General features: G+C 38.2%; 1 protein-coding gene across 6 annotated transcripts in view; it reads right to left on the bottom strand.

Annotated features, from left to right (window-relative positions):
• Nucleotides 1-24,498, bottom strand: part of ptbp3 (polypyrimidine tract binding protein 3) — a 74,316-nt gene that overhangs the window by 15,240 nt on the left and 34,578 nt on the right. For 3 of the 6 annotated variants that reach the window (XM_051907690.1, XM_051907689.1, XM_051907691.1), the window contains exons 2-7: nucleotides 22,151-22,226; nucleotides 11,112-11,281; nucleotides 9,647-9,793; nucleotides 8,530-8,697; nucleotides 7,586-7,696; nucleotides 2,849-3,023 (exon numbers count right to left, since the gene is read on the bottom strand). In XM_051907690.1, the coding sequence (XP_051763650.1) occupies nucleotides 2,849-3,023; nucleotides 7,586-7,696; nucleotides 8,530-8,697; nucleotides 9,647-9,793; nucleotides 11,112-11,281; nucleotides 22,151-22,175 (796 nt within the window). In that variant the 5' untranslated portion in view covers nucleotides 22,176-22,226. Of the gene's footprint in view, nucleotides 1-2,848; nucleotides 3,024-7,585; nucleotides 7,697-8,529; nucleotides 8,698-9,646; nucleotides 9,794-11,111; nucleotides 11,282-22,150; nucleotides 22,227-24,498 lie in introns of those variants that run through there. The other 3 variants (XM_051907692.1, XM_051907693.1, XM_051907694.1) reach the window with 2 other exon arrangements.

Genomic DNA, 24,498 nt, shown 5'->3' with positions numbered 1-24,498 from the left:
TTGTTTTGTTCTCCCTTTATGATCACTGTTTTATCACCATCAACTGATTTCAAGCTGAATATGGCTTGCTGAGACATGCACGATCAAGTAATGCACAATTTTCTCGCCTAATATCTCGAATTCCCAAGTGGGACAGGCTTAAGTGTGACACCATTGTTTAAAATGGATTTATTCAGCCTATTTGAGATGTAAACCACCATAGAGCTCAGAACAAGCAGGGTACATACATTTTAAAACAGCCATATTGACAACAATAAAACATTTTTCACGAGGGGTGTTGCGGTAAAAGACTGACAAAAGGGCAGTGGTCTAATAAAAGCTGCCATTTTAACTCCTTTTATTGTTTTAGCGGGTGTCTGGAGACGTCACAGAGCGCCCCTGAGATTCCTGCCTGCACCCAGAAACAATTCATCAGCTCTGATTTACAAACACACACACAAGAACACACACTTGCCTTATCAGTATCCACACTGCCTCTTGCTCTAAACAGCGCAAGTGATTTACCGAGCCTGAGACAACTAGATGCGTGGATGGGCAGTCACAGTTATCTGCCGCCCCCTCTGACAATCACACACACAATAAATCTGCTCTGCAAACGCTGTCCGGCCCACATAACTTTGTGTGCATGTGCGATAAGGCGTGCCCTTTGATAGTGTGCATGCAACGAACAGATAGCATTATAATAAAACACACACGCAAACAAACGAGGATCGCACAGGTAATGAGGAAGTGAGGAAAATATCTGTGTTACACTGGGATTTCAATCTTTTCTAATAGAAATTTATTAGATAAATGGACACGTTTGATTAAAAAACAAAATGTCAGTATACACACGGACAAAAATTAATGGAATATTCCAGGTTAAAATATCAACAAAGCGTAAGGTAGATAAAGCATAAAGTCACCATGAAATCAAAATGGACAATTCTTATTTTTATATGGAATATTGCAGTATTTGTTATAAACAATTTATGTGTGCACATCATTTTTTTTTATTCATGTGCCCCGTAATCTTTAATCAAAATAACTTCCTCTCCCTCTTGCAGCAACATCTCCTCTTCTCTGATGACGTGTTTACTGGCGTGAGGGCGGGACAACCTGTCACTCACATGAGATCCACCAATAGCAAACCACAACCATCCAATCAATTCCCCATGGACAAAATCAAGTCCCGCCCTACATTTCTTCTTGACTGAAAAGCCATTTCACTCAGATGTACATCACAATAGAGAAGAAAAGACTATTACAACTTTCATTTCATGCCGACTTTAAGGTGTTTTTAACCTAGAATATACCTTCGGAAATATTTTGCAGAGAAAAATCTAAAATCAAAATGGAGATTTTGCAATTAGTGTAAAATGTCTCCATGCCAAACATCAAAATGTACATTTAAATCAGCATCCCGAAGTCTAGATACTATTATACATCTGTTTCTATGAAAAATCATTTTGATATCCTTTAGCTTGGGACAAGAACTTCCTCAGAGCTAGAGGAAGAGCACAGGAAAAGGCAGATGGTATGTGTATGTGTTTGTGTGTGTGCGCTCATGTATATGTGTGTATGAGTTTATGTGTCTGGGTACAAGTTGTCTCTTCTCACTAATGTGCTACCAGCTTCAACACATGTGCAAAAATCACAAAACTTCCTCCAGCACTCAAATTTAGTGGAACTTTTGACAAATAGAATTTTTTATTGAAAAAATAAAATATTTTCAAATATTACATTTAAATATCTTCAAATGTCTTCAAAGCATATTTCGTCTATGATCATGTGGCCTTGATCAAGTGAATTTTGGTAAATTGTGGGATATTGTGTATTTTGGTATTGTGTGTGATGGTAATTACATATTTCAGTCTTTGGAGAAAAGGTTAGATGGTAATGATAGCAGTATTGAGGAAAGTATTAATTATTATTTAAAAAAAATTACATATTATTGACATTAATACTAAATTATTATAAATATAATTTTCAACATCTTCAAAATTCAACATAGTATTTTCCTTTTAGAAAAAAAGCTACAGGAACTCTAAGGATCTTGACTATTTTAAAGAACACTTTATGTCAAAAAGGTTCTATAGACCTTATCCACAGCAGCGCCATCTTTTCTTTTCAGTGGGTTGTACTGTTATTTCAGATTTCAGTAGACAAAAACACTCCAGACAACATGAGCTGTAGAAAATTATTAGTGATTTAGGAGCTTTATACAGCATTTTACAGCGGATACCATTGAAAACACGGTAAGTCTATCCCTCACAGCCTCGCTTTCATACCTGTCATGGTGCTGCTCTGAATAAGGTCTATATAAGGAGAAATGTCTTAAATGACTGCATACTACTTTCATGTTTAACACGTTATTTAAATTTTTGATAGTGATAAAATTGAATTCATACAGTATGAAGTGCCTGACAGAACCCTTTAAGGTTTTATACAGAACCTTTTTCCTGAGTAAACGATGAGTGCCACCATGATGGATTCTAACTCCCGTTAGGATGCTGTCCTGTTTCAGTCTCCACAGAGCCCATTGTTAAAACAGGGTAAAAGGAGGGACTAAATTAATCAAAACAAAATCTTTTTGAACATTACTTCAAATTAAAATGAGAGCAGGGTTAAGCTGTGCTGTTGTTGACTGCTACAACAACAGCAATAAACTGAAGAAATTCCTGGAAAGTACATGTTTTGATCATCAGCAAATCTGAAAATGTCCATATACGACGCCGTATGCCTTGCATGTTATGCCAAAGACTGACAGGAGAAAACGAGCATGTGTGCTCTTATAATTTTGAAGACTTAGGTTCCCCTAATTGAAGAATCACCCATGTATTTCTGTATGTAAGTGTATATGTCTTACCAAAAGCAGTCTGCATGGTGGGGTCCATTGCAGGCTGCCCATCCCCGGAGGGAAGGTCTAGACGTGTGAAGTCCCTGCTCTTGTCGTTGTTATATTTCACATTCAGACTGGTCAGCTTGGAGAATTCAACACGCAGAGTGCAGCAGCCATTGTAGATGTTCTGCCCATCCAAAGCCTGAAAGGGATACAACATTACAATACCATTCTCTTAAAAGAAACAAAGAAATTATATTTTGCCTAAATAAAAGGAAACCTACTTTAGGACAATTAAGAATTATTGCATTCACATTTTTAGAAAATATTAATACAAAAATAGATCTCATTCTCCTTATATTACTGATGTATTATCAAACTTACAGCTCACACCTTTGCAAACACGAGAAATTGGGGACAATTGAGTCAGTTTACGTTTTGATGACCACTACAGGTAGAAAACTTACCAAAGATTATATATTGTTAACACTTTACAAAAAGGTTCCATTTCTTGACATCAGTTAACATGAACTAACAATGAAAAATACTCATAAATCATTTATTAATCTAAGTTAATGTTAATTTCATTTTCATCATTTACTGTGTACATCTACATTATTCTTGAAGCATGATGCTAACATGACCTAACAATGAACAGTTGTATTTTTATTATTTATTAAATATTTATTATTTTATTTATTTGGTTTACACTTGCTGTTCTTGTGTATACTGTAGGTACTTCAGCTATTATTTTATTTCTCCTTCCTTTTGTTTTTATTTCCTGTGGAACGTGATTTGCATCACATGATACATCCAGTATTGTATAACATGCTCTACTTAGAATTAACCTTGTTCTGTTTCTATTTGCTGCATGGACCTTTCTATTAATAAGACAGACAGAATTCATATACATATTAAGGGTTATAAGTACATATATATGATATCAATCAATTGTATCTGTAACTGTATGATGTATTCTGTTTAAAGGTGTTTTATGTAAGAATGACAGCTAGTGGTTGAAACGGGTACTGCAGTCCAAATTCAAAATATTGTTTGCCCCGCCCCCTCCTCCTCGACGCTCTCGCGGGTTGCCAGTTTGAAGACACGCAACAGGAGCGAGCTCAATTGACATTGGAAGGCGAGGAGACTTACACACTGTAAGATAATTAGTTGATTTATTGATTTATGATGAGTTGATATCGCGTTTTAATATGCTCCCGTTCATAGAGATTTTTAGATGGATGCTGAGGCTTTTTAGGTCGGGTAGAATCTGCGATCTCTGACCCAGTTTGTTCGCTGGCTTCCATGGCTGCAATTCGCTGCGTGTGTTTTCCGCCGACGGGCAACCCGGGGTGGCGAAATACTATTGGGTAAATTGGCAACGCGCGGTCATGCACAGACCAAAACAAAAACAGAAATTCAGACACGGAACGTAAATTTCAAAGTAAAGTAACTGGCTGTAGAAATGGTTTTCAGAGAAACAAGTATGTGAACTCGCATGTTTAATAAATATCTGCAAACATATTATGGTATTTTTATGCTTTAGTACAGTCAAAAACTTACATAGAGCACCTTTAAGTGTAGGTAAAAGTCTGTTTTAGTGAGGGTAAAAAATTAAAGTAAATTTTTTATAGGTCATGATAATTTTTATTGTAATAACTTATATGTAAATAAATTGAATTTAAAAAATAAAAATAAAATAAATATTAATAAAAAATAAATAATATTTTAAAAAATAATTTAAAATGTTTTATTCTTTTCCTGTTAGATTCACACAGCAGAGCAGGTCGTGCAGTCACACATGTAACAGGAGCTTGTTTGTCTTTCCGATCACAAGACATTGAACTATTCCGGCACATTCTCATTGATTACACCTGCTCTGCTTCATTACATCAGGGTTTAATGGAGCCCAAATATCTCATCTCAGCTTTTCTATCTGTTAACAGCCAAACTACTAAAACAGATATGGAAGAAGCCACAGTCACAAGGTTTGTATCTCTACTGAGGAACAAGGAGGCCTAAGAATAAAAAACATGTGCAGTGAAAATGAATCAAACTTGCAAACCACAAAACTTCAAAATATATTCGCAACACAAATGATGATTTCCATTTAAGGTAATCTCCCCCTGTACTAACCCAGAGTATTACCCATTATAGTGACAAATATAGCTTTCTCGGGTCAGTTTTCTTACTATAACCATTTGAGATATATGTGAACCTATGATTACTGCTTAGTTTAATAAAAGAAGAACTCCACACAACATGAGTTTGCCTCTTAATCCAAAGCGACATTTTCATTATTTAATTGTCTGTGTAGGCCTGAAGCAGGTTTGGCAGGGTGGAGGGAATGTGAACTAACTTCTCCCATGGAGCCACTTCATTTAACTAAACCCTGATGACAAATGCAAATCACATCTAATCCTGACAGTGGCCTGAAGAATGAAGAGTTGTGTGCTATTAGCTTTAAGCAAGCAGATAAATTCTGAATGGTGGATGGTAAAATGTGGAAATCCCATAGTCTTATATTGAATTAGGGTTCCAAGCCATATTTACCCACTAGAATATCATAGAGACACCACCCCATTAAGACCACCTTGGCAACTGCAATGCAATGCCCTGGCAGCCACCAACAACACCCTAGCATTATGGTGTAGCATTATATACAGTACACTAGTGCTCAAAAGTTTGGGGTCGGTAAGATTTTTTAAATGTTTTTGAAAGAAGTCCCTTCTGCTCACCAAGGCTGCATTTATTTAATAAAAAATACTGTAAAAACTGTAATATTGTGAAATATTATTACAATTTAAAAAAGCTTAAAAATAGTTTTCTGTGTGAATATATTTTAAACTGTAATATATTCCTGTGATCAAAGCTGAATTTTTAACATCATTACTCCAGTCTTCGGTGTCACATGATCCTTCAGAAATCATTCTAATATGATGATTTGATGCTCAAGAAACATTTGTTCTTATTATTATCAATGTTGAAAACAGTGCTGCTTAAAGGATTAGTTCACTTCTGAATGAAAATTTCATGATAATTTACTCACCCCCACGTCATCCAAGGTGTTCATGTCTTTCTTTATTCAGTTGAAAAGAAATTAAGGTTTTTGAAGAAAATATTCCAGGATTTTTCTCCATATAGTGGACTTCAGTGGGGTTCACCAGGTTGAAGGTCCAAATTGCAGTTTCAGTGCAGCTTCAGAGGGCTCTACAGCCGAGGAATAAGGGTCTTATCTAGCGAAACGATCAGTCATTTTTTTAAAAAATAAAATAAAAATGTATTTACTTTTTAACCACAAATGCTGACCTTGCACTGCTCTGCGATGCGCCACGCATTACGTTGAAAGGTCATGCGTGACGTAGCTGGGAGTAGGGTGAAAAACTTCATCTAATTTTCTCCTCTAACCGATATCGCTGTTTTACCTTCTTTTTTTTTTTTTTTTTGGTAAAGGGCATTTGGCTTAATCGTTGCACATTTGCTTTGTAGACACTGGATCGGTACTTCCACCTACGTCACGCGTGACCTTTTTTAACCTGATTACATCATGCATGTGGATCACAGAGCTAGTGCAAGGCGAGCATTTGTGGTTAAAAAGTATATAAATTTGTATTTTTTTTTAGATAATGACTGATTGTTTCGCTAGATAAGACCCTTATTCCTCGACTGGGGTCATGTAGAGCTCTTTGAAGCTGCACTGAAATTGAATTTGGACCTTCCACCCGGTGAACCCCACTAAAGTCCACTATATGGAGAAAAATCCTGGAATATTTTCCTTAAAAACCTTAATTTCTTTTCGACTGAAGAAAGACATGAACATCTTGGATGACATGGGGGTGAGTAATTTATCATGAAATTTTCATTCAGAAGTGAACTAATCCTTTAAAATTTTCGGTGGAAATCATCATACTTAGTTTCAGAGTTCTTTGATGAATAGAAGATTCAAAAGAACTTTTGTCTTTACTGTCGATTTTGATCAATTGAATGCGTCCTTGCTGAATAAAAGCAGTAATTTCGGTGGTTCAAACTTTGAATGGCATTTTTTTTTAAGAAAATGTAAAAATCTACTTTTAGTTAGTTCTGCATTTCTGCAAGTGGGAATCACTTGCACTTTTCCAGCCAAGACGCTGGGAAAATAAGGTGCATTTGCACACAATTGTTCCTTTTTTTCCAGCAATTTTATACGGGAGGAAGGGGGGCTTCATTGCCCATTTCAAAAGAGACCCCTGTCCCCACCCCTTCTGTAACACTAACAAATACTCTCTTTGTGCATAGAGGCAATGCAACATGGCAGCCGCACAATAGATAACACCCTCAGACCAGAGGAGTAATTACTTGCTAGCTCTTTTTCCCCTGGTGAGCTGCATTGGCATTCATTAGATAACCTCAACGGTGACATATTAATTACAGGGGCGGCTTGATTTGTGCGGTCTACTGGGAGCTGGTTTTCCTGCCGTCTTCCTGTTGCTTTGACAGATTTTCGGCTCCGCACCAAAAAATACCAGAGCACGCCAAAAATGAGGTGATGGAAGACAGGTGTGTGTGCCATAATGATTGATCATGAAGTGTTGATTATAGGGGACGGAGCACTGGTGAGGGATGACCACAGATAAACCCGTCTGTCTCCACAGCCAACCAGAGGAACTAAACTAGCGTATACTAAAGCTGGTTGCCATGTTTTCTTCCCACCCAACCCAATTCATCCCACCAACAAGGTAATAAAGCGGAGCATTTTGTGGCTGTGATTTCTATTTCAGTACTGACCATTTTGGCATGATGTGCGTTCATTGGATCTGCATATTGTAGCAAGGCCTGGAACTGGTTGTTCTTGGTGAAGGTAATGATCTTCAGGACCGTTCCAAATTTTGAGAAGATCTAAATGAAGGAGAGGACAAGAACATAAAGGACAGCATGTTAAACAGACTAGTTTAAGACCTAGAAGATTTGCTCATCTGAGCTGGTTAAGCAAGTTTAGCTGGTCTTTCAGCTGGTCTCCCAACCTGGCCAAGGTGGTGCTCAGCAGGTTTAGCTGATCAGTCAGCATTTAAGTGCCCAGAACCCCTATAAAACTGTTAAACTAGTCCAGTCTGACCAGTGGAATCCAGCCTTGTAGACCTGCTCAGACCAGTAAACCACCTCAGGCTGGTTTAAGATGTTTGTTTTTGTTTTTTCCAGTTTTCCCAACAATTTTCTGATCTAGATTTCTACTCATGATTCAACCCATGTGAGGGCTTCGAGAAATTTCTGAACACAAGCGTTTTGTGACACTTTGACCTTGTGAAAGGGTAAATCTATGTGGTTGCTTGGTGACAACAAAGTAGGAAGTGTACAGAGTAAACATTGAAAATAGTGCAAGCAAACGAACTACGTAAATATCCTGGGGATTGCTTGATATATTGCAGGAAGTAATTAAAAAGGACTTCTCATGAACGTCATGTTATTTGATATATTAAATCATTATGTAATAATTGAAAAAGCATGCTGACATTGTAACAGAAATATTATCAAATATCAATCACGATATTTCCAAATACTTAATCAAATTAAAGTTGGTCTCAAACAAAAAATTTAATCAAAGGCCTGTGAATCAGTAATGAATCAAAAATAAGTGTCAATACTTGGAACAATTGAAGAACAATTATAAATGTCATATTAAATGGCCTTTAGTTTAAAGCATCGTACAATTTTAGTGTAATGTGTAATCTCACCTGGTGTAGCACTTCTAGAGACACTGGGTAGTAGAGATTCTCTACGATGATGCGAAGCACAGGACTTTGTCCAGGCATCATTCCGCCATCACTGGCTGTCGCAGTCCCGGAGAGACTCATATTCCCAGAATGCACTGCATTGACAGCTTGCAAAGCAGCCTGAGCCCTCTACAAGAGAGACATATAGAGTTAACATTCAGAGCAAACTCAACTTTCCACTCACACGGAGCAGTACATGCAAACACACCTCAATCTCACTACTGCACTAGAGGGCTTCCCTTTGGCAATGGCACTAAAATGCACTATCAGCAATGACTCTGTAATGAGTCGATTTACATACTGTAAAACTAATAGCTCTGAGTAAAGCAAAAGTATATAGGAGATACTATATATGCAGAGATACCATTCTGAGGTTTAACAAAGGTTTAAGTTTAGAGCCTCATAAGCCTTTCAGGCACAAAGTGGGGCACGTTCCACCTGTAGACATGACTTTGAATTAAGGTCAGTTATTGTTTTGCCATTTTAAGACAAGGTTGGTTCAGGTTGTCATATTGTATAAACAAGAAATTGATCCATGATAGCTGATAGCTAGAAAAAAACCAGAAAAAGTAAGCAAAATATTTTATTACGTTTTACTAATGGTTACACCACTTGACATTTTGAGAATACTAAATCAAACACTTTGTTTAAAATGGTCTAAAAGTACATGTCTAAAGGTGCGGTCACATTAGCGAAATTTTGCAGGCAAAAAAAAAAAAAGGTCCATTGTTTATTGTCAATATTGTAGAGATGTATGAAGCACAGCTCACACAGAAGTCACTTTCATACCAAGAAGCATTGTTGGTCAACACAGTGAATTTAAGTGACCAAATGAAACATGCTAAGGGAACCTTTTTGCCCTCAAGCGAAATGTAGATTCCTATTGAAATGACTCGCCCAATAAATTTTGCAAAGCAACAGTAAATGTGACCGAACATTAAAAACTTGACAATTATTTTTAAATGATTCCTTTAAATGATTAAATGATCTTGGATAACCTTATTTGGCATTGACCCTACTATTGTAGTGAAAGTGGTGGTTTAAAGTGCAGGTTGGAGAGACAGTATGTAATTCTCACCCCCTGATTGGGCAGATTATCAGTCTTGAGCTCACGGTGGTTGGAATACTGGATGTAGACGGGCTGGTTGCGGACATGGGGTGTGGCTGTGGTGTAGTAGTTGACCATGGTGATGGCTGCTTCTTCAGAAGCCATTTCTATAAAAGCCTGTAGTGCAAATAGAGATATACTGTAAGTGCTCAGTCACGATAACAACACAATTCAGCTAATTGCACATATGTGGTGTAAGTTAATTCTTCTTAGTCTGTTTTAATGCAACACTCAAATGAAAAATCAGTGGACTAAAAGAAATGGAGATAAATTACAGTAATTATAATCAGTGCTGTGTTGCACTTATAAATGGACAGTAGAACAAGCATAATCACGTCTGTAGCACAAAAAATATGGGACAAAGTTTAATATTTTGAGTTAAGAGTTTTGTTCTAATCATTAATCCTAAGCATGCAATAAAATGGTGATGCTTGTCTTAACAGGCGCCACTAATAATTATTCTGACCTCATCAAGCAAGGTGTGAGAGATTTATAGATGCAGAATCTAACAATAAACTGAATCTTTTGAAGCCCCAATCAAATCAACCAACAAACAACAAATTATGCAACGGGGCATTAGAAATCTGTCTGCCTGTCTTTTCTTGTCTAAATATGCCATTTTCCATTTGAATATGAAAAGGCACTCAAGTGGAAGCAGGAGACTGCTGTGTTTTTGCAGGGCTTCTGTTATTAGATGGACCTTGATGTGTTTGAAAGGACGCACACTTCAGTTTCTATCACTGGCCACCACTAATGAAGCGAAAACAGATCTGGACCCTTGTCCTCACTATCCCTTAGTAAAGAAAAAATACAGGCAAAATGATTCTTTGATGGTGGTGTTTCTTAGTATAGTGGGTTTTTACGGGTCACTCTCATGACAAATAACGTCTGGGTCATATTTCACTCCAAAACCAAAAAAAAAAAAAAAAAAAAAAAAAAGAGAATTTGCATTTCACGTGTTCACAGTTGGGACTCTGGTTGTTTATGAATGAAATCTGTTAGTGTGCGGTCTTGGTCACATCACGGCACTCCACACACTATGGTCTCTCACATTTTAAAAATCTGATTAGATTTTAAAAATCTTTTAGTGTGGGCCAGCCTTAAGACAATGGTATTGTCACACCGTTGTCCCCATTGTGGAGGTAGGCCCACATTTCCAAAATCATGTTAGTTACACCATGATGAACCACACAGAGGGTTTAACAGTGGGAATATGTACGCTGGCTTCCTCTGATCTTATTCCTGCCATTTAATCTGGAAATTCCACTACTAAACCAAATTGAAAGCATAAGGTGAGGTTTGAGAATCTCACAAGGCAAATTTCAAACCCATCAGTGTTTTTCAAATGCTTGAGGTTCCAATAGTGATGCTGCCGAACACTTACAGAGCTGAAAGATAGGGCAGAGATGTGTTCACAGGTTAATGGAGCACCTACTTGGTTTTTCCCTTTAAGCATCAACAGGTTGGTGACTCTGCCAAAAGGTACTCCTAGTGAGACGACCTCTGCTTCAGACACTTCAATGGGAACTTTGCGGACGTGGAGGACACGGGAGGGGACACAGGGAGATCGGTCTCCTTTATAGTTTTTACTGTCAGTGCCATTAGCTGCCAAAAAAGAAAAAAAGAGAGACAGATTATCCATTTTTTGATTTGACCAGTTTTCCAAATGCCAAAAATGGCATTGATGTACATGGATATTACAAAAACAAGACCCGTCAGACACCAAACAACATTATAATCGATTGACTGACACCAAAAAGGTCATGGTTACAAAATATTTCACAACATTTTGGCCTCACAAAGGACCTACAATGAATTTAACAAGATAGACTAGACAGAGTGACATGGGCAGAAACACAAAACTGACAATATGATGGTGGTGGGCAGCATCTCTGTTGCTTCCCCTCGAAACAATACATCAAGCTTCTTACAGGATTAAGCAGGCCTCTGTAGTCTGTCAAGACTGCAAATGGCACCCATTGTGGGGCGTTTGGCACTTGGCTATGTCCAGGGGCACATCACAGGCTGGTGACAGGTTTAACAGAGACAGACCGTGGCGTAGTGCCTGCCTCAGCTTTCAACACTTACAGCTTTCACATTCTTGCAAGCCCTTCCACTGCTTGTGTTCGTCTGATTGCAGATAATGGCATCAAAGCAATTTGTATCCATCTCAGTGTCAGATTCAAAAAGATGGTAGAATGTGCATGTATTATACATTTTTTTTTTTACCAACACAGATTACAACCTACAGTGGGCAGACTTGTGGTCAATTTGCCCAATTTCCCATTGATTGGCCAAACAGATCCAAACTCACACCACTGAGCCAGATGATGACATGTCCGATCGCTCAAACAAACAGCAATATGTTTGAAAGCACCACAAAGCACTCATTCTTCAGAAAGTCAGCATGCAAATGGCTTTCTTAAAATTGCCTCAAAACATTTAACTGGGACAGGAGAAAGCATTTTAGCACTGAAAAGTTGCACACTTCACCTTGAATGAGCTGAAATTCCTGCATTGTTAGACTCTGCTCTTGTGTATTTGTCTGGTCATTAGTTGGCCATGCATGAGCGATGAACTAAAAAGCTCTATTACTGTAATACAGGGAAAAATTCTCCAGACACATTAAAATATGGGTCAAATCTTCCTTAGTTTGTATGTGAGGTAAAAATGATACCATGTTCCCCATGATGAATGCAGTAGTGTGCAAGGACGAGTGACTGAGATAACTCTTTCTCTCTCACGCATTGATAAACTCTTTCTTTCCAAAGTTAAGCCTGCCAACGAGAGGAGGCAGAGAGAAACAGCAGTGCACAAAAGAAAGTGCTGCCATCAGCAGGACGACCAGTCACAGTTGAAAAAATGAACAGGCCCAGCACAGTGATCCAATCTTTCCCTCACAGTCTAGAGATCTAGACCCCTCCCCCCATACGATACAGCACAGTATATCCCATTTCACCCCTCACGGCTCACCAATCTAAACCCTCTCCTCACTGCCTTAACACAGTCATTTCATCCCTTTCTGACAGTCCAGAGATCTAGACCCTTCCTTAACAAACCGACACAGTGACCTAGACCTGCCTCTCACAGCCCAGTGATTCCATCCATTTCTCACAGTCTAGAGATCTAGATCCTCCCCTCACAGCCCAACGATCCAGACCCTCTCCTCACAGCCCAGAAGTGATCCCATCTCACCTCTCAAAGCCCAGCATAGTAATCTAGACTTACCCCTCACAGCCCAACAGTGATCCCATCTCACCCTTCACAGCTCACCAATCTAGACTTGTACTTCACAGCCCAGCAGAGATTTAGACCTTTCTCTTACAGTCCAGTGATCTATGCTCTTCTTTCACAGCCCAGCACAGTGATATAAGGGGCTTTCACACCGAATAGTTCTAGGAACTCAGTTCTAGGAACTACCCACTAGGATAGTTCCCCGAGAACTAATTTCTCCCCCGGGCCATGTCCCTGGTTGCATTCGCACTGGAAATAGGAACTGCGAAGCAGCTGACAGCGGCGTTTTTAAGCGCGGCATTTACAAACGCTAAAAACCGGTGAATGGAGGATGCCGTGATCGGAGCTGTTTGTTGTGTGCCGTGGGTTTCGTGATAACACAGAATGGAATGTAAACGCATAATCTACACGAATGAAAGAGCAAAAATTGGGGCTAAGAGACAAAATCTCCTATGACAACTTTCAGTATTGAGGCGGAGAAAAGAACACAACCCTGCAGACAACAGGTGAATACCGTTATCACTGTTTTCCATGTTTGTGAGGTAAATATGTTTACACAGCTTTTTAAAAATGCTGGGTGCCGGTGTTTGACATGCGTTTGACCAATCAATGTACACTTACGTCACTGATAGTTCCTATAGTGCTGGTTTAGACCCTACTCTGAAGTAGGTGCTAATTTAGTTCCCCCAAAAGGAGTTCCTAGAACTAAAATCGTTCCTAGTTCCTGTGGTGCGAGCACGGCAAAATCCGGGTACTTCAGCCAATAGTTCTAGGAACTATGAAAAGGTTCCTCCGGTGCGAAAGCCTTTATAGACCCTCCCCTCACTAGTCTCAGCCTCAGGCGTCATGCCCACGGGTCCATGGCTGAATATCTGATGCATATAACATACAAAATGGGAAACACTTTTGGAGTTTCGAAGTAGTCATTTGATTTGTTGAATTCTACAGGATTTCCAGGAGACCTGTGTGTCGCGTTCTTTAACGGTCCAGCTGGAAACAAAGATGCAGTGATGCCAAACCCCCTCATGGAAGAAGCTTTTGTGTTTACAACTGTGACACCTCGCTTCAGGATCAGGATCAACTAAATGCAAGATTTTCAAAAGTATGTGAAGTTTGTTACTATATTGTTGCAGTAGACTTGCACAACATTCTTGAATGAATAATTTATTAGATGCACGTCGACCTGTTATTGTAGGGACATCAACTTTACATTTCCATGGCCCTAAACATGCCGCGGAACAAAAGGAACTGTGATTGATTGCTTTACATGTCGGTCAGACGTTGTCTTGGGTGGTCCTTAGCCAATGAAAGCTGCAATGGAGTCCAGACCTTCTGCCGTCAGTCTGAAAATCTAACTACGCGAGACTATCCCCTCACAGCCCAACACAGTGATCTAGACTCTTCCCTCTCTCAGCCCAGCAGTTATCTAGACTCTTCCCTCTCAGCCCAGCACAGTGATCCCATCCCTCCCCTCTTAACCCAGTCCTTCCTCTAATAGCCCAGCATGCAGATAAATTCCCACCCCTCACAGATCTTCAAGCTTCACCTGTTCTCAATAGACTTTTTCTTTTATTTCCGCTGCTACATTTATGATGCAACACGGACACTAAGGAGAATAATGTGACTAGACAATCAATAAGAGTCAAATGATTGTAGTGTGTGCTTTTCAGCTGTTAATATGAATCAGTGCCAAGGGTATCTAGTGAAATACACCTCTGAGAAAGGATTTGCAGCTAGAAACAAGCCTTATCAAAGCAACAGACACCAAGCAACAACATGCAGTCCTATGAGGGTTATGATAATTAGTGATAGCCTTCTGTTTTTAGGTGTCCATCTGCAAGCTGGTGTCAGCAAACATTTAAGGTATTCAAAACCATAACTGTTGAATTCTTCCATGACATAAAATGAACTAAAAGACTATATTGTAGCACTGTAGGGGGAAAAAATGTGTGCTTACACCATGTTTATAAACGTACACAGACTGATTCCTCTTTTTCAGGCAGTCTGTTGTCCATGCAGATAAAATATAATCAGGGTTCCAATTATATCTTGCCCAGTCTGACTGCTACAAATACAAACCCATATTTAATGCTAACGAGGTCTGCCTTAGTCCAGACCCCGCATCTAGATTCAGTTGAAAGCAATATGGATAACGAAAAACAAGCTTCCGCAAGACATCTACTGTTAACGCACAGAACATGGATGCGATGAAATAGACAACAAAACAAAACCTCCAGTGGAATAACTCAGGCTGAGGCAGTAGCCTACCACATGCAGAGAGTTAAACCGAGAAAAGAAACTAGATAATCCCTTTACAGAACAGGCAGATTGTATTCACATTATTATCCCATACTGCAGAAAGGGATGCATGAGCACAACATGCTGAAAGAAAAAAGCATTTTTTTTTTTTTTGTAGAATATAACACTTATAAACTGCTGTTGAATAGCTCTTAGTCTGCAGTTTTCCACCTTGGAGGCTCATTCAGAATATAAAATGTCCAAGTTTGAATAAGCTCAATTAGGAACTTTAGCACATTTTAAAAACCTCATATGCAACCCTAATATGCATAATCTTCAATAAATTTTGCTTTAATATTACTGAACCTTTACTGCAACTAGGGATTTATATATGACGCATGGATGAGACCCTGACGTATCCTAGAGACAGGCATCTCGCCACATAGCAGCCACCAGGAGAAAAGGAAGATGATTGGCCCACTTTTCCAATGACCCTGTGTTACCATGGTGACCATACACATGACCTATCAAGGCATCTGGCTTCGCCATGCCAATTCATCTCATTGTGTCGTTAACAAATCTTATTGTGCATTTAATGTGATTAGAGGAACCATCCCTGAATCGAATATGCCACAGGCTTTTCAAGAGGAAATGAGTAAAAAGGATCTTTGAAATTCACTGGCAATACATAAACTCAGTGCATGAGATGGTTTGTGCTAGCAAATCTAGATAGATTTCCTACATTATTTAAGAATACCAAAGTTTTAAATAATTCTCCTTTACAAACTTTGCTAAATCATTTTGTAGGCAAGAAATGACATTAATAAATATTATATAAAGTTGAACAGATTTAGCAAAAGGAATAGTTCACACAGTTGGCTGAACCATTCTTTTAATGTAGATTTATGAAACTTGATAATGTTATGATTTATGAACTCTGATCCATGATTTTATCACATATTTGAATGTTCATTAATGGTAGACGAGAAGCACACATTTTGTGTACACTACTCTTTTTTGAAAGAAAAAAAGATGCATTAAACTGATCAAAAGTGACAATAAAGACATTTATAATGTTACAAAAGATTTCTATTTCAAATAAATGCTGTTCTTTTGAACTCAAAATGTACACCGTTTCACTTTTCAACCTTGATATAAAAAAAAAAAAAATTCTTGAGCAGCAAATCTGCATATTAGAATAGTTTCTGAAGGATCATGTGATGCTAAAGTCTGGAGTAATACAAACAACTCCAAAATAGTAGGCAAATATTAAACTTATGTTTGTACAACAAACAAAGCCAATACAGGATGAGGAAGTTGTTCTGCAAATCAAAGGATTTCTGCAGCACTGAAGCAGCATTATCCATTTGTAGAAAGCATCCGTTTTCCGTGATATTTGTCTATGCATCACCCAAGAGACTAGAGAAGAATCTTATCCTTGCTGTCACAGCTAATTCAGCGATGCACTGTGAAATCCCACTACAGTAAAACTGTTGCTAGGACACCACAGAATTTGCGGAATGCTGCTCACAACCGAGCTCTCTGTGACTTCCCGTCAACAATTCCCATATCTGACATTCCTGAAATGCCACCTTTACCGCAAGTATTACCTTTGCGCTGTTCCACCTGTCTGTTGCTTTGTCACTGTCATCTTACAAACAACCACAATTCTTGGAACATTTATGATCCATCATGTACTAGGGTAAGAACAGAGTAGTCTTCAGTTTGATAAAGGCTGGTTGCACTCATACACACACCCGGACCCCACTAAAACATGTCCGATCAGCTTTAACTCATGGTTATGGGCTGTACTGTCAACTTTGCCTGGGGCAAGAAGGAGTATGTCAGGTTTGACAGGGCAGAAATGCTTTTGTATTGTTCTGGCAGAGTGGTCCCAGTAGACAGCAATCAAGTGTGCATGTGTTTGCCAAGGTGCAACGACTCTGAGCCTTTGGGCTCTCATATGCTTGATGTGCTGGAACACAAGGATCGTGTCCTATATGCTTTTCAGATAACAAGCTCTGATGTTCTACAGCCACAAAGGAAAAAGTAGTGACTACAGGACCAGTGTTGGTCCTAAACTGAAAAACCAACACCTTGTCCTAACCAGACACGATGTGGCGACATGCGATAAAGGGTATCTTTTCCATGTTAATCAGAGTTTTTGTCACGACGGGCAACAGCGGATTCTATTTAAAAAAACGGTTTCTATTTCGGCGACATAGCAGCTAAAAAACAACAACATACAAGGTATGATAATGATAATCTCAGGTACTAAGTTATGTGCTTTATTTAATCTTAAAGGTGTCTAGTATGAGTTTGAACATCATTTTGCACCTTTATAGGCATTCTGAAAGTGACCATGGATTATTCACCTCAGATCTTGAAAATAAATTAAACAAGAATGTTCAAACTGTGAGTTCAATGTGCTTCAATGTAGTTAGCTTCTTTTTGTTAGTAGCTTGTAGTGTAGCTAACTAGATTAAAATGGTACCTTGACTATAGTTTAACTTCTAGCTTGGCAAGTTTACAGATTCAAAGTAGCTTCCCCACACTGTAAAGGACTAGTGTTTAATTTTAGCTACTATATTATAACAACTGAAAACTTCCCACCCATGACTACCATTTAATTAAACAAGTTTTCAGCTAAAGTGGTCAGACAAGAGTAAATATGCCTTCTAGTATGATTATTACCAACCAGTTAATGACAATGAATACAGCTCAAAGAGTGTGAACAACACAAAACATCAGGGAGGCATTTGAAAGCATTTTTATCAGTGTTAAACAGCAGGGACTATATTGACCTTGATGTAAGCTAGCTTGATTGGGCCATCAGCACACAGACTCAGGGTTAGCTTTGTTATGGCTTCCTTAGTTTTGCGTAGCAACGACCATGATGTACTGTGAAGGACATTTTGCGTCAAGAAACCCAAACAATGATACGGCTGACTCCATAACAGGGAAAACATATGTCTGAGGTCAAATTTAATTCAAGGTTGTATTCTGTGCTAATTTGGCTAAATGCTAATGACTGCGCATTTCAGAATAGCAGTTAAAAGATACAGGGTTTTTAATTGCTGACCATGCAGAAGGAAAAAAAAACAGTGTAAACTAAGGTGGTTAGCTTATCTCCCAGCCTGACGAAGCTGGTTAGGCAGGTCTTTTTTTTAATAGTTTTAACCAGATAAACTGGACAAGGCCAACAAACTTCCCTAGGCTGGTGATAAAGCACAAACACTCACAAAATAATATTTGAAAAGCCAAAAAGTGTATTATCCATTGACAAGGCTGGTAGTTGATTTTGAAATTGACAAGTTAAAATATACTCTCAAGGCAATTTGTAAATATTTTAAGTTTAGACAAATTCGTATGAAATTGTACAATCTTATTCATACTTACACCTTACTGAGAGTTAGGCTTAGGGGTGGACCCTCATGCTCGTTTTTTTTTTTTTTTTAATCGTAACATTTTGTACAACTCAAAGGTTAGGGTTAGCATTAAACGTAAAATAATTGCATTTTCTCTTGAGATCAGGTTTGAACTTCTTAAGTGAACAGAGTTACTGGCCAAATGATTGAATAAATATACATTTATTTAACTAATATATACAAAAAATGCAAATGATATCATGCATAAAAATAAGATAAATAATTTATATTTGTTATATAATTTATTAATATTATATAGTTTAGTCAGGCTAGACAAAACCAAAATATTCAAAACATGAAAACCAAGGTCCAAATATTTTCTGTACAATCTAATTATGCCAGTTCTGACTTTGGCGATACAGTCTCAAAATCAAACAATGAATCAAAAAATATTGACTTTACCATGACTATTCGTAGGAAATGCAAGCAACAGCAATACTTTATGGAGATGTGCCATCCTTGATCTTCAGAACAATACTACCATCTCTGTTCCTTTTTGCATTAGTTACAGCACAACATGCATCCACAGCCATTCAACACTAGACCACATTAAAAGCCATCATTTTGCAATTATTTTGCCGAATCACTAAAATGCCAAGCACATCTTAAAGTGCTCACTGTGGAGCTTTCATGAGAGCAGAAAATATTAAAATATAGAAGCTGTCCGGAGGCTATCCCTGGTCATTCCACTTTAAACTCCGAAAATAATAGAGACACTGTTTCCCTTTCCAAAGCACAACAACATATTAAGGATTATTGTTTACCAGGGGAAGGATGAGTGAGCAAGAGAGAAAAGAAATGGCAGAGAGGGGTAAGAGAAGATGGGGAGCAGATGATGGGGTCATTTCATTCTGCCCTCCATTTTATCTCCATTCAGATGCTCAAATAACAGCTAATACACTCGCCAACCATTTCACCATCGTACACTGATCAGTGCATAGTTCACTTTCAGTGCTGTTAAAAAGGTTAAAAAGTAATACTAATTTCTTTTTTTAAATTAGTATAATTTTTAGAAGCCAATGTCCATGACACTGATTGGATTTAAAGTGCCCGATTACACTTTTTTTTTTAGATATTAGCTTTCATGTACTGTGTAATATAGTTGTTTGTGAATGTAAAAGGTCTGCAAAGTTTCAAAGATCAAAGTGCTTGATAAATGGAGTTATTGTCTCCCAAAATAAAGAAGCGATTCTGAACGGCCTGAAACGAGTAGTCAGTCTCACTTCCTGCATGAACCTACACAGGTTTGTAACAAATTTGCATAAAGGCGTTGTTTGCTTGCAGATAATGAAGACCATAGGCTGTATTGTCTTCATTGTCTGCCAGCAAACAACATCGACTTTAATCCTCAAACACCGTAGTTGTAGCCGAGGCCTGGAAGAGTTTGGTTTGTGATGTCATCATGTCGAGAAGATGGTGTTTTCTGTGCTGCGAACGCAAATCCACTTTGCTGCACTTCCAAATAATGAGACTTTGGCTGCATTTACATTACAAGTCTTAATGCACAGATCCGATCTTTTGGCCAGTCTGTTTACAATCACTTTACACGTGACTGGCATCCGATATCTGTGTTTACATTAATTCCCGCCCAGAATGATTGTCATTGATAGCTTTACATGCATATGGTAGACCCTCAGGTTTTGAATGGCCGTGCTATTAAAATTATTTATATATTTCACGTCGGGTGACCATGATTACCTGCCAGAATGGATAATTTAACAGCTGTCAGTGGATGTTTTGCAGCGCGGAATCTGACTGAATATAGACTGAAAAATAAAGGTAATTTGCGTTTGTTTTGTTTTTATCTACAGTCGTTAGATCTAGAATTCTGAAATGAAATAAAGTAGCACTAGCAGGTAAGATTACATTTATTTGAATGAATTTGAATATAATGATAACGAAAGAGCGAGCAAGGGAGAGAGAGTAGCCTACCATTAAGCTTTTGGTTTATTACAAAAACAAAACAAAAAAACACAGCGGAGTCTTAAATTAACCGGGCAGAGGTTGAAATTCAGCTGCTGAATGTGTGTGTTTGCGTGTGCGCGCAATTTCTTTCTAGGAAAAAATAGATGGACATATAAAGTTCCCATCTTAATAATAAAGCTGCAGATTTTTAGTGCGAGTGCATACAGGCACGTCTGCTTCATAATACAACATAAAAGCTACCTTTTAGTGAGCAAACGTGTCGCCATCACCTTGTGATGGCTTAGAATTCCAAGGGGAATCGGATATGCGTGTTTAGATGCAAGTCGCATGTCCAGATATCGGATATGTATCTGATTTAAAACCACATTTGGAAGTGGCTCAGATCTGATGCGAAAAAAACGGATCTTGTGCGGATTTTTGTTTACACGTGTGCAACAAATTCCGATGTGTGTCAGATGTGAGCAAAAAATCGGATTTTTTGTGCCAGTGTAAATGCAGCCTTTGGAAGTCTTTATCATTGTGTATCATGTGCTGGGGAAGCCTCTGCAGCTGTAATTCAGATTTGGTAATGGGTGTTTGGTTTCAACAGACTGTGCCATCTGACCAATCAGAGCAGAGTAGACCAATCACAACACACTGTGCCATCTGACCAATCAGAGCAGAGTAGACCAATCACAACACACTGTGCCATCTGACCAATCAGAGCAGAGTAAACCAATCACAACACACTGTGCCATCTGACCAATCAGAGCAGAGTAAACCAATCACAACACACTGTGCCATCTGACCAATCAGAGCAGAGTAAACCAATCACAACACACCGAGCCATCTGACCAATCAGAGAAGAGCAGACCAATCGCAACAGACTGAGCCATCTGACCAATCAACATTATCCCACGACTGTAGATGAATGTTCATCTGTTTGCAAATATTATGAATAGTCTGTTTCACACTTTACATGGAAATGTAATGTATGAAGAATGTCGAAATGAACTCCATTTATCTTTTTTAGTATGACCTTTTTAAACATTTTTACATTAGTAAGATATCGGAAAAGATCTGAATATTCAGCAGGAAATAATGAGTAGGTGAAACATATATGGCTAAAACATAAGGGATAATTTACAGTTAGTTGGTCATTATAGCAAAATAAACCCTGGCATGCTGATCAGGACCCTGAGCTGAAGTGGAGGTTTATGTGATAATGAGCAGCTCACTGTAGTGTACATTATCCCCCTTACTACTCGGCTACTTAGCAAATAAATAAATGGGCATAAAATATTGATTTGAATTAAAATTATTTTATTATGTAGGTTACACAGCCACTATGCAGGAAATCAGCTGCCTGAGACAAGTTGCTTATCGCTCATTATACCGCAGAATGCTGTAATTGACCAATCAGAAGAAAAGTCATTTCAGAAGCAGAGAAGGTTATTAAATTTTAATAATACATTATGAAAACAAATTTTAACATGAATTGCGAATGCCGACATTTATTAAGAAAGCAAGCAGGGACAACTTTGATTTCATATGGTCTTTAAATCTGTGAGTAATGAATAATTCAACAAAAAGGCCAAGTCAAATCATCTCTTATTGTCTGAAAGGGTCTAGACTGTTAATGGAAATGATGTTGATGAACAGACAGTACCTGTGGATGGAGTGGAACTGCTCATGGTAGTACAGCAACACGAGGAGGCGGAAACAGGAGGCTCTCCAGATGCCCACTGAAACAAACGAATATAAAATAAAAGTCTCAGTCAAAATGAGTCAAAGTGGGAATCTGAAAAAAACCTGAGCAACCACTCAAAACGCCACCTAGCAGCTATACCAATTACACCCTTATATTCCAAATTTGGGTGTAAATCTTTAGCGATATTGAATTCAAACCTGTAAAAATCAACCATATTTAAATGAAATTACAAAAAAGGTAATGAGTTCAAATGTATTCCAACCCGAAATGCTTCACTAAACTATTCTCACGTCATTGGCATACATGGATGGTGACTTTATCCATTCAAAATCTCAAGTTAATAACACAGACCAGCGTGACAAGTACACAAAACCAATCGAAAGCCCCTGTGCCACATTAAAGGACTGTTTTCAGCCCAGAAGGGAAATTTCAGCAGCACATCAATTCCTTGAGGACGGTGTCTAACAAGCACACAAATGCATCCATTAGCAGCAAATTGTTTGTGAGGTGAGCGGCTCAAGAATACAATCTATTCAACTACAAGATGGCTGGCATGTGATCCTGCCCTCAGATAGCCAGACTCTAGGAGCAGGGTTGGGCAACTTCCTGCAGAGTTTTGCTGCAACCCTAATCAAAAACACCTAAACAAAGCTAATCAAGGGGTGTGTCTCAATCAGCTCCCTAGCATCCTAGGTCGTGAATCAGTATATCGTGTACACAATATACCTTACACTGGTAAGGACAGTAAGGACCCTGGATCACTACACATTGGGACACTGATGATTCTATTTCCAGCGACATGACAAAGTTCTCCTTGTACAACATCACTACTGGTATTTATGAACAACAGCAGAACTGATAACTTAATTTTTTAATGTTATTTAAAGTACAGATGGCTTGAAAAACACATATAAACCATATATTGCCGCAATTGTGTGTTTATTGTCTTTCATCAGTCAAAACGTTTCTTCTTTTTATTCAGCTACAGTGATAGCTGGATGCTTTTGTCCAAATAAGTAATTTCCAGGCTAGTCATAAGTTATTACTTCTATAAGTCAGATTTGGACTTTCTGCGAGAGAGAGAGAGAGAGAGAGAGAGAGAGAGAGAGAGAGAGAGAGCACCCTCCGTACATTACATGAGAGCTTTTAGCACTCCATAATGCTTACATTGCCTTGTTTTAGAAACAACAGGTCATGTATAACGTCAAGTCTTGCGTAGAATTTCTTGTCTCTTTGCATTTAAATCTAGATTTATTTACATTGGCCCAATGGAAACCTCTATGTTAACACACTTTCTTGAAAAACAAAGACACGTCCCCCACGTATTCTATGCCCATGTAGGCAGGTGAGTTTGATCTGGGCTGGAGCTGAACTATTCAGGAAAATGGATCTCGAGGGCCAGAGTTGCCCAGCCCTGCTCAAGAGGAAATGTCTCCATTTGTGTTGTATTTCCTGAGCGAGGCCCTTACAGCTCAGGGAATACTGCTGTAATTGTCTTCCTCGTCAGTTTCTAATTTTAGAGCTTTTTTGTAACTGTGTTGAATTTCTTTTGCTAGACGATAAAGAATCTGCAGAATTGAGACATTTTATGATGGGTACTTATATATATATATATAAAACTATTTGGGCAATTCAAAAGTTATTTAATTCAGTGGTGTTCTAGTATTATTTATATACTTTTTTTTTTTTATATATATATATATATATATTATTTATTTATATATATTATGTGCTTTTCTTGTTTTTATTTTTTATATTTCCATTTAGTTTTAAAATTATTTTATATTTCAGTTTTAGTTCAGCTTCAACATATTTTATTTCAGTTAGTTGCCAAGGCAACATTTCTAATTTTCATTAGGCTAATATTTATATTTTATTTCAGTTCACACTGCCAGTGACTTTGTTACTGCACGTCGCCAGTGGCTGGTGGTGAGGTCACTTGTGGGCGTTCCCACTACTAGTTGCCTAGTAATGTTTGTGAATGACATTCACGGATGTTACTCCATGTTGTAGACAACGAATCAGTTTTCTTGCCTCTACAAATAAATACTTTGGAAGGTAAAGACTAAATATAAATGGAATCGGTAGATAAAATGCTTAATATTAAAGATGAACAAGAAACATCAGCCATCGCGGCTATTTATCTGGGTTCACGAAACCATTCAAACTCAGAGTCAGCAGGGCGAGAACCACAATATGTACACAAAGACATATCATAAATTATAGGAAAGTTGCTGATCGCTAAAATTAACTTATCCTCCATCTTGCCTTGACACTCTCCACTACAGGATGTAGTGACAGATCAC

Source organism: Ctenopharyngodon idella, chromosome 10, assembly GCF_019924925.1.
Source record: "Ctenopharyngodon idella isolate HZGC_01 chromosome 10, HZGC01, whole genome shotgun sequence".
NCBI classification, from domain to species: Eukaryota; Metazoa; Chordata; class Actinopteri; order Cypriniformes; family Xenocyprididae; genus Ctenopharyngodon; species Ctenopharyngodon idella.
The sequence above is the reverse complement of the archived record's forward strand: the minus strand, read 5'-3'. Positions and strand labels throughout refer to the sequence as shown.